Source organism: Trachinotus anak, unplaced genomic scaffold (assembly GCF_046630095.1).
Source record: "Trachinotus anak isolate AG129_WGS33_773 ecotype Australia unplaced genomic scaffold, CSIRO_AGI_Tana_v1 ptg000004l, whole genome shotgun sequence".
Lineage (NCBI taxonomy): Eukaryota > Metazoa > Chordata > Actinopteri > Carangiformes > Carangidae > Trachinotus > Trachinotus anak.
In genome coordinates, this window is record NW_027273855.1 from 13,210,312 (window position 1) to 13,220,653 (window position 10,342).

General features: G+C 40.1%; 1 protein-coding gene across 3 annotated transcripts; it reads right to left on the minus strand.

Annotated features, from left to right (window-relative positions):
• Positions 1–16: 16 nt before the first annotated feature.
• Positions 17–10,199, minus strand: LOC139620479 (differentially expressed in FDCP 6 homolog). Of its 3 annotated transcripts, XM_071476075.1 has the most exons (13): positions 10,160–10,199; positions 8,690–8,927; positions 6,804–6,944; positions 6,512–6,697; positions 5,418–5,645; positions 5,171–5,317; positions 3,895–3,957; positions 3,653–3,761; positions 3,257–3,555; positions 2,993–3,159; positions 2,205–2,403; positions 1,342–1,432; positions 17–825 (listed from the first exon to the last, which is right to left on the minus strand). In XM_071476075.1, exons 2-13 carry the CDS (start codon positions 8,783–8,785, stop codon positions 629–631), a joined length of 1,923 nt encoding a protein of 640 aa, XP_071332176.1. In that variant the 5' UTR covers positions 8,786–8,927; positions 10,160–10,199; the 3' UTR covers positions 17–628. The 3 variants fall into 3 exon arrangements, with proteins under 3 accessions (XP_071332176.1, XP_071332174.1, XP_071332175.1); XM_071476073.1 differs by lacking the exon at positions 10,160–10,199 and having other exon boundaries at positions 8,690–9,390; XM_071476074.1 differs by lacking the exons at positions 3,895–3,957; positions 10,160–10,199 and having other exon boundaries at positions 8,690–9,376.
• Positions 10,200–10,342: the final 143 nt, after the last annotated feature.

A 10,342-nucleotide genomic window follows, 5' to 3' on the forward strand; every position in this document is an offset into this window, starting at 1 on the left:
AAGGTAACAGCAGGAATCTGGTTATGGCATTAATCCACTCTTTTATTTACAATTATGTTAAATGACGGTAGAAACAGGAAGTGCACTGAGAGTCACTCTCTTCCCCTCTCTCTCTCTCTGTCTGTTTCTCTTTCCTGTTTATGAGGAGTGGTACTCTTAGACTGAAAATGCAGTAAATTCTAATACTGAACCTCCTTTTCTCATCAAAAAGTCAAGCTGCAACCCACTACCACAAAAAATATGTAAAACTGAAAAATCGTTCTCTCTATATTACAGAGCTAAACAAATGAGCTTCCATTATGCATGTAGCTATTACTCTTTAAACATGAACTTTCAGCTCCTCTTACAGCTCCTTCTCTTTGCACTGAGGTATCGTTTATGTCCAGAGAAGGCTTCACACAGGTTGCAGTCAAAGCTTAGTTGAGCAATGAATACTGCAAACGCAACTTCTCGCTAACATGTTTAAGCTGTTGCTGTCTGTGAAATGAGGTCAGTAAAGTCAACATTTCATAAAAAAATGGTAGTACTGTAAATTCAGTTTAAGTGTAGATGTCCCACTGTTTTTACATATTGTTCACAGACAGTCACCTCTGGCCCTGACCTGATCCGCCTCTCTGATTCATGTTTTTTAAGGGATGTCCATGTCTCCATTAGAGGCATGGGAGTGGCGTTTTTCTAAATCACAGCCAGCTCTGTTTTCAACATTTTCTTTGCTCTCCTCATCCTGATCCTCTGATCCTGATCTCCTTCTGAGACGCAGCCCAGGATCTCTCTGCGTTGGGATCTGGAAGGACGTGAAAGAACTTCCTAACGATGGTCTCTTCTCTGAAAACAAGGACAGTAACGACAAAATACTTCAGAAAATAAAGTCTATGTTTACAGCAGACAAATAAAATCAGACTTAGGTCTGTGACATGGCAGTATGGACAGACGGATGCTGAACTAGAGAAGGAATTTATTGCTCAAAAAATAAAGAATCTAAATAGAAATATCAAAATATATTTAATAATAATCTATATTTACAGGGATATGATTAAATAAAAATAATCTATTTTGTCTCCCTTATGACAAAGAGACAGAGTAGAATAGGAAAAAGGGCGTAAACTAACCTTTACTAGAATCAATGTTAAATGTCAAACCAACTACAGAGATGGCATTTTACACTGGCATTTTGTTATCTTCAGTTCATTCATGGGACTTATTCAAACGCTGACAGTAGCATAAAAAAATAACAATTTATGTGATATGGTGTGATACACTGAATGAAAGGTGAAAAATCTTTAAATGCCTGTTTGTCCTGTTTCATAATGCACCATCTCGTGGTGCAGATGAGATACGTACCGCCTGGTCCAATTGGTCGCATCAGTCTGTTCATCTGGACGTTCCAGTGTTTAACATTGGTGCTGGCTTGGCGAAGTTTCCTCTGCGCAGCCTGTCGGAGAAAGAGAGCTCCTCGTTAAAACGTCTGTGTCACAGACCCAGCAGCTGCAGATAAATAAATAAACTGATGGTGAAACATGTCAGCAGATTTGTTAGGTCCACTGGTTGCAAAATAAACCCAAAAGCTCAGGCATTACAACCAACTTAAAATAAATGTTAGAAGATAAGAAACTTGAAGTTACAGAGTTCTTCTCTGTGAAAGAGGGACAAACCCTTCTCTGCTAGTGATGTTATAAGCATTGAAAAAGTGCACAGAATAAGTCACAAAAATTCTAAGAAGGATGGAGTAACCCTCTGTGATTTTAGGCATAAAATCTTGAAAACTTGTAGATGACCGTGGTTCTGCTTGGAATTTGAAACCGAACTGTTTTGTATGACATGATGCAACAGTATTGGGTTTTGTTTCATCTCTGTTACACTGCATATTGTCATGTGTTGTCTAGTCTGTAACTACATGTTGTAAATATCTACCTTGTAAATAAGACATAACTGGATGTTACACAGTTAAATAAAAGTGACCAAATTAATATATCAAGTTAACAAAAATATAATAAATAACAGTAATACAGTAGAGGTTTTAAGTGAAAGCAAGATAAGGCAGAGAGTAGCTGATGTTATTGGTTTAATGTTTATTCAGACATTACACAACATGCCATCCACAACATGCAAGTTGCAACATTTCCTCTAAGAAATAACATGGATTCAGTTAAATGTGTTTTTTTTTCTTATTTTACTGTGCAGTTCATTAGGTTTTTGGTTCTTACCACAACATCCTGGTCAACCCTGTGCCGGTTGGCGCGAACCTCCTCCAGCTGCCTCTGTGCCTCATCCAAGGCTCGAGACTTGGCCTCCATTTCCTGCTTGAGCTCCTGCTTCTCCCTCTGTGTCTTCAGGATGTACTCCTCCTGCTCCTCCTGCAGTGACATCAATGCCTTCATTTTCTCCTCCTCCTCAGCCAGTAACCTGGACACAACAGAGAAACAAACCGGTCAAAAGTCCAGCAACAGAGGAACTCTATTTGATCAACGCGTTTCCGCTTGTGGCCCTTTCTCCATGCACCTTGGAAGTAGGTGAAGTTGGGCCAGATACCTTATGTTTTTTCTATATAACAGAGAAACAAATATTAAAATAAAAATATTTTCTAGAATTTATAATTGACACCAAGCTGTTTAAGATATTTATAGAACATTTCAGGCGTTAATGTGAGAAAAGATGCACAAGGTCTGAGGTAAGGTGTCTGCACATAAATTCATCAGAAAATTTTAACTTGAACAGGTTGAGAGAGCACAGAAACAGCAACACAACAGGTCTGACTGATGGCAACATTTAACAACTTCCTCTGTTGGCAGCTCAACTTCCTCAGGAACCTAACGCAACATGAACTCCTCTGAGCCGTGAGCTTGATATCTGCTGTCTGCACATACGAGTACCTCCCTACTTACAGCTACTACGTCATTATTTGCAAGCTGTAAACCTGAAAAAATAACTTCTTATTGTGCTGTTTGTAGGTCTCTAATTGTGTGTTTGGCGGCGTTGAGTGGCTACACTCTACCCTGCTTGGGCATAACGGAAGGCCTCCTCATCCAGCCTGGCTTTGATCTCGAGCTGCAGTGCCTCCTCCAAACGCTTCTGCATCTCCTCCAGCTCCTGGATCCTCTTCCTCTGCCTCTCTGCTTCCTCCTCTTTCAGAGCCATTTCTGCCTGCATGCTGACCCGGGCCTTCAGACACACACGGCAAGAGGCAAAGACATGAACGGTCGCATATTTCTGCCTCTGATTTCAAACTCCTTTATTCCTTCTTTGCCTCCACACTCACCTCCTCAGCTTCTCGCAGCTGGACCTCCAGGGCCTGCTGGAGCTGCTCATGCTGCTGGCGCCTCCTCTGCTCGTCCTGCTCCAGGAGGGCCTGCGCCTGCTTTTGCGCCTCCTTCAGGAGCTCCAGCTCCGCCAGCTTACGCTCCCGTTCCTCCTGCAGGGCCCGCAGCCTCTGCAGCTCCTCCTCCTTGGCCTGCCGTCTCTTCTCCCGCTGCTCCCGCTGCTCCCGCCGCTTCAGCTTCAGATCTTTGTGGAGGGACGTTTTCCCCTCCACATGCAGCCTGATAGCTGTTTGAATCGCTGTGGGGGAGAAGAAAATGTTTAATGTGTTGATATCAAAATGAAGCTTTTAAGATTGATCAGTGATCAATATCAGTGAATGTGAGTCTCCTCTGACCTGTAGTCCACTCCTGTCTCTGTTTGGTGTCTGAGGCGCTCATTTCATAAGTCTTGGAGAGGGTTTTAAGACAAAACATGCACCTCTTCCCATCTCGGTCTGGGAGCACCTGTTCAGCAAGGGCAACACTCGCTCGATCAATAAATATCCCTTCATCATGCATTGATTTTTCTTTTTTTACATTTGTTATGACCATTTCTTTAATATACAGTGGTGAGGAGAAAAAAAAACAGTGAACTCACTGGGAAAAGGACGTTTTTGATCCATTTTGAACGACCAAACAATATTTGATCATCGTCTACTTCCTATAATAAAGCATGATTTTAGAATGATTGTTTGTTTTGCTGTGGAGTAACACATGGTGCAGTGTGTAGTGCTCTTGCTGGAAAAAGGCAGAACTTGACCAGATGTTTGTTTGTAATGTGCTCAGTGTGGTACCATGCGGCATTGATGGGCTAATAATTGACTCAGTGTTCACGTTAAAAGCCACCAAAACAGCCTGAGGAACAATCACTCTACTTCAGCTCTGTTCGCCTTCACATTCAGAACGGGTCATTCATGAGTGTGAGGATGGCAGACTAATCTTCAGTTCAGTTCACTTGAGCTCTGTGAGATCTGTGAGGAAATTTATAATCTGATAGTGAATGTGAAAAAGACAGCCCTCAATTTCCAACTACTGTGCTGGTTCCCAACCTTTTTGGGTTATGACACCTAAATATGAGGCAACATCTACTTGGGGACTGTACGAAAATTATTGGTGCGGAGCAGTGTTCAGAAAAGGGCGAAGGTTATTTCTGTATTTCCTCTTAACTTTCCATTTTTGCTGAAGGGAGGGGAGGTTTTTTGTCATTATTCGACAGCATCTATTAATATATATATATATATATATATATATATATATATATATATATATATAAACAGAACAACATAAGAATGAAGTGACAATAACAGATATAAATACTGGCAGGAATACTGGTATTGGAAGTGTTAAGGGTTTAAGGTTCAAACTCACGTCCTTAATCTTAAATTCTTTGTGCACTTTAACTTGTTCGCATTCGCAATTTTTGTTTTAGTCAAAGGAAGGATCTGAAGAAAATAAGAGTGCTTAGGAAAGACTCTTAAAAAAAAAGAAAAAAAAAAGAAACATAATATGGAGCCCTCCTTGCCACCCCTATAATTTTCATACAGAGTCTTGCGACTCCTCATGACTGGTTTCACATGTGTACACATGTGTATGTGTTGAATATTTGGAGGGATTATTTTAGTCCTGAAGAGATAAAACTTTCCATCAATTGACAACAAACCAGCAAAATTAACCATCTTGTGACCCTTTCTGCTTCATCTTGCAACACCTTGGGGATGTCCCCACCCCCAGGTTGGGAACCGCTACAAAACAAAGTAAATAAGCAGTATGGATTTCTTTTCTGGACTGACAGAGAAATCATTGTTATCAAAAGCCACAGGTCCTTCCAGTGTTAAATGTTTAGCTTTGGAAGATGATCATCTCCAGCTGCTTACCTCCACACAGCAGTTCCCATCCAGAGCTATGTTGCCCTGGCACTCCTTGCGGTCCTCCCCAGTGTAGTAGGACAAGTTGCTCGGCCTTAATGTGAACCAGCGCTCCTTCCAGTTTCTCCTTAGCTGCCCTTTTTTCCACAGATAACCCTGCATGCACCCAAACCAACAGACATGTACTGTCACTGCCAAAGAGAAGAGCATGTTGGAAACTAAAACACAGACTAATAGTGGCAGGTGGATCTCCTACCTCTTTGAGGACATCACCAACTATCTCCCTGTATACTTCCTCTATAGCCATACTGATTATGCTTTTATCAATTCCTCTAGTTATCTTTCCCGAGTTCATCATCTCCAGAAAAACCCAAACTGTAATGCCACTCTGCTGAACTGAGTCTTGGGAGAAGAAGTCCTCTAATTCAACACAGTTGAACTCAATACTCATAGCCATGCATATCTTCTTGAGGAGGTACTCCACCTAAAGAGGAAAAGAAACCAAACATCTTGAGAGTGAGCATTAATATGATTCATTGTAATTATGTATTCTGCGTTATGATCAGGGGAGGAACTAGGATGCTTTTTTGCTTCACTACGTGTGTTGCTTTTCACAATAAATGGTCTGTTGGCTGATAAAATCAGAGGACCAGGGTTTCATTTTACTTGTGCAAGTGTGTGTAGTTTCCAGTTCTTTTTCTTTAAACTCCCCATTCAAGATCACATTCAACAATGTTGTCCCTTCTCTAAAGTAACTTCCATTTATGTTGTTTCTTAATTACACTTACTTTAGAAACAGGATTTACAGCACTGTGGTACATATTACACCACAGATTTTTGTACAGCGGTCAGCGCGTGAAGTCAAAATACTAAAATAAAACTGGATAATGTTTTCTTAAACTCAGTATGATAGAAACTGCTCTGCCCTTGAAATTTAGGGCTTTCTCTTGGCAGCGGCTGTGAAAAACACTCAACAGGAAACCAAAACGAGAGTTTGCAAGTGAGAAACAAGCCCACACTGCTGCACAAAAAGAGCACCGTGTTCCATGATGGCAAGAAACAAGGTTTCAGCTGGGGTGTACTTTGTGATTGTAATTGATGATGACTACTGACTATAGTCTTAGATTTGTACTCAACAACATTCATGTGGCTAAATTTAGAAACAAGCAGCCATGATCAACTCTGAGTTTAAGATGTACAAAATAGAATACAAAATAGCTTGCTTATGTAATCTTATTTATGTAATGTTTTGAGTAACAAGCATAACTTCATATTCCAATTAAAATATTTTTATTTTATCAGAAATCAGATTTTCTTTGTGATTGTTACTGTAGTTGCAGTTGAACCTACCTCATCAGGGACCATAACCAGTGGGTATTTGTCCTCAGACAAAAAATTAAAAAGACACCAAAGCCGAAAAGCATCCTTCTCTGGCAGAACAGTGCTGCTGTTTTTGTCTGTCTGGTAGTTTTTCTTTGCCGTAAGAGTCCAACAGAGTTCATCTACGTTTTCCTTATTAAAAGAGCCTTCCACAACCTACAACAACAAAATGTAGAGACTGAAAGAAGAACTCTAGCAGCATCCTTAACTTCAGAGATTTAGTTGATGAAACAACAAGATTATGTAGTCGTGTTTTTATCACCTTATCCAGGATGTATTTGTTGAGATAAGGCATATAACCCTGACTGGAAACTGGGCCATCATCATCATCCCTAAAGTGCTCCTCCAAAGCAACTGGGTCATGTGGGATAGAGAGGACTGTGCACAGGTTGTGGGACAATACCTGAAAAATCACAATGTACAGGGCAAACATATTTAAAACTGTAGCAGTGATGTGCTAAAGCTATATGTAGAACACAGATGAATCAAATCAGCTGTAATGGCATGAATGTGATGTTACACTAGTGCCAAAGCTAAATAACCTCTATAGTGGTCAGATGCAAACAAACTCAGAACATGTGGGCTAACAAATACAAAAAATAATAATTTTCATCGCCAGGCAGCCAAAGTTTTGAATTTCTGTTACATCATATTTTTCTAAAAATATTGTTTGCACGTGTTAGTGTGACAGCATAGAAAAAAATCAAGTGACTGATGCCAGCAAGACACAGGAAAAGAAACTGCATAGTGAACATTTTCAGATGCAGTATTTAAACTGGTAAATCAATCTGGTAAATCAATCGATCAATTAAAGCGACTTTTGCACAGGTCAGTGCAGCTCTAAGTGCGTTACAGGTGACTGACTAACAAGACGGTGTAAATACATTTGTTTCCGAGCTGTACACTTGGAAAACGTGAAAACACATGATAAAAGTGAAATAATACAAATAAGAATAAAGTGGATAAAATGTGATAAAACAACAAATTATGAAAATCAAATATCCACAAGATATGGTAAAAGTCAGATGACATTAAAAACAATAAGTAACAGCATATATGTATGTATGTATGTAACTAGTGTAAAGTGCTGCTAGAGTGTGAAAAGGAATTTTTTAATCCAAGTAAACCCTAAAGTCTTTCACTTTTATTTTTACATTTCTTTAAATTCAACGTCCTCAGCTATCTATTGTATGTTATCAGACAGTCTCCGTGTGTTGAGCCATAACCACATCCTGTCTCTGGTCTCCAGAACACTACAACATCTGTCAGTTTTGAGGCCACGGCATGCAAACTGCTTGCCTGTGAGCATGCCTTAAGAACATGGTGCCTGTACACAGGCTGCATGCATGAGGGGGATAAGCCTTGTCATGAGGCTGACTCGCTGCGAGCCAGGAGTGGCAGGCAACACATCGCAGGAACGTGGAGGTAACTCGAAATGGAGTCTGATCCACACACCAGACTAAGTGACATAATGATGAGATCAACAAGAATACAGCTGCTTCATTGAAGCCCTGTGGCAAGAGACAACAATCACCAACATGTTTCCACTTTGTCCTTACTCTCACTGTAACAATGTTCTTTTGACGCACACAGATTCATGTTGTGAACATACTCCATTCAACAGGCTGTTCTCTGGGCAGGTCCAGTGCCAGAGGACCCTTTGCACTACACGCTGGTACATCGAGGCCCAGAGTAAGCACAGCTTGGAGATGAGGGCTCCCATTCATATACAGACTGAGAACAAACTGTTACTCTGGTGCTCTTGCCAGACAGAGGTGCATATTGTGCCCTCTTTCAGCAGTGAAAGCATTTTACTCGAAATATAGGGAACAAATTTGTTCCTTGTTGAACAGAATGTAGGTTAAAAAAAGTGTTCGCACAGGAAATATTGAGGTTGATAAGAACATCAGATAGTGCACACCCTTATTTACCGAAGGACAGAGTCAAATATAATAAAGAATAATGAATTCATGACATTTAGTTTGCTCAGCACCTCGAATCATTTTCATCTCATCTTCCTTAGAGCGAGCCCACGTGATGGAACATGAATTGAGGTAGGAAATGACAGTAGATTAAAATAGTAGTTATTCTCGGGCAAAAAAAAAAATCACTAAAGGCCAATCTTCCAGGAGAGAACCCACCACTCACCTTTAGCTGAGACTTGGACACCTTACCGCTCTTCTCCAGATCCAGGGCTGTGAAGCCGTACCAAATGGACTTGAGCAGCTCAGACCGCAGATCCATTTCTGCCACAGTGTTACTTCTTCTACGTCTCTTCTTCTTCCCTCTGCTGTTGACATGGGCCCCTGGGTGACAGGCAGACACCCACACAGTGTTGCTGCTCTCAGGCAGGCATGGCGCTTTACCAGTCTGCTGGCAGCGACACCTGCTGGACGAGCACATACATCAACAGAGTGGGAGTGTCCTATCGTTTACTAGATGCTCTGATCCTGCAAGTTTTCAGATCCTGTTAAGCCCAAATTCTACATCATGAATATTATCACAAGTTACAATCCTGCAAGCAAAGGCGGTAGACAGGACCTCCCTTTCAAAACAATGTTAATATTATTACAGCTGAAATAACCGGTTGATGAATAGATAAGTCAGCTGAAAAAAAATCAATCAGCAGTGTTGTGGTTTTTCACATAATAACACCCAATATTCTCTAGTGTCTACTTTTCCAGTCATGAATCATTTTATAGATCAAACAAGTAGCTACTCAAGAAAATAGTTGTCACAATAACTGATAATAAAATAAGCATTTATTGCAATCTGTAATTATTACACTTCTATGTTATATTATTAAGTCATTACTACCGTTGCATTAAAGTTTTAGCTACTAGAGGTACAGCTTATTTTAATTTCTATGTACATTGTTGGTTGGTCTTGTTCATAATAATTTTATCACTTTAAAATCTCAAAGAAACATGCAGTGTAACTGGTAAATAAAGTTGTCAAATAAATACGGTGGAGTAGAATTGTACAGTAGCATAATATTTAATATTTATTTATTTATTTTGCCACTAGCATGGACTTGAGTCCATGCTAGTGGCAAAATTGTTGTGAGGGCCACTTCCACCAGTGCTACCCTCACAGACTGCTGAGAGTACAGGATTTACAAGTAACTGTGACTAAATATGACTGTGATTTTTCTTAAGACCAGGTTCTAAGTTATAATTTGCAAGCTAGCTAAACTAGCCAGGTTTCTCTCTTTGGTTTACTTTTAGCTCTGACTGTCAGCAGCAATCAAATTAGCGAGTCAGGACCGTTTCCAGCCAGAGGTGTAAATAGAGGGTAAATAAGTAGGTAAACAACGGTTACATTATTTATGAAGGTACTATACATGTATGAAATCAGATCTAGGGACATAAAACCACTTAAACTTGACAAAACAATCTATCTATCTTTCTGTAATATAATCAATCAACATTTCAAATAATAAAAAAGAAACTGAAATACAAATTGTGCTCCACATGTTATTTGTTGTATATGTTACATGTTATTTTTAGCTAGTTAATGTCAATTTTCCACTCAGGGAGCCAATGGAGTTCTATTTTATTCTATTTTCTTCTATTCTAGTCTATTCTAGTCTATTCTAGTCTAGTCTATTGTACTTGCTTGCAGGTGGGGGGAAGCCGCGGCAAAAAGCAGTCATGTGGTAAAACTACTTTCGCGTCGTTACCATGGAGCTGTTTATGAAAATCCGTTTCTCATTGGATGGAGATATTGTCATGACCAAAGCGTGCACAGTCATTGGTTGGTACGGTTTCCTATTGCAACCAATGGCGAAGCGCGCTTTTT

Bases quoted from the DNA above. Each gene is read 5' to 3' on its own strand.
- LOC139620479 (XM_071476073.1), bottom strand. From the start codon at position 8,944: ATGTGCTCGTCCAGCAGGTGTCGCTGCCAGCAGACTGGTAAAGCGCCA. The intron at 5,646-6,511 runs GTAGGTTCAACT...TTTCCTCTTTAG, and splicing joins TGGTTATGGTCCCTGATGAG to GTGGAGTACCTCCTCAAGAA. The intron at 3,556-3,652 runs GTCAGAGGAGAC...TCTCCCCCACAG, and splicing joins GAGACAGGAGTGGACTACAG to CGATTCAAACAGCTATCAGG.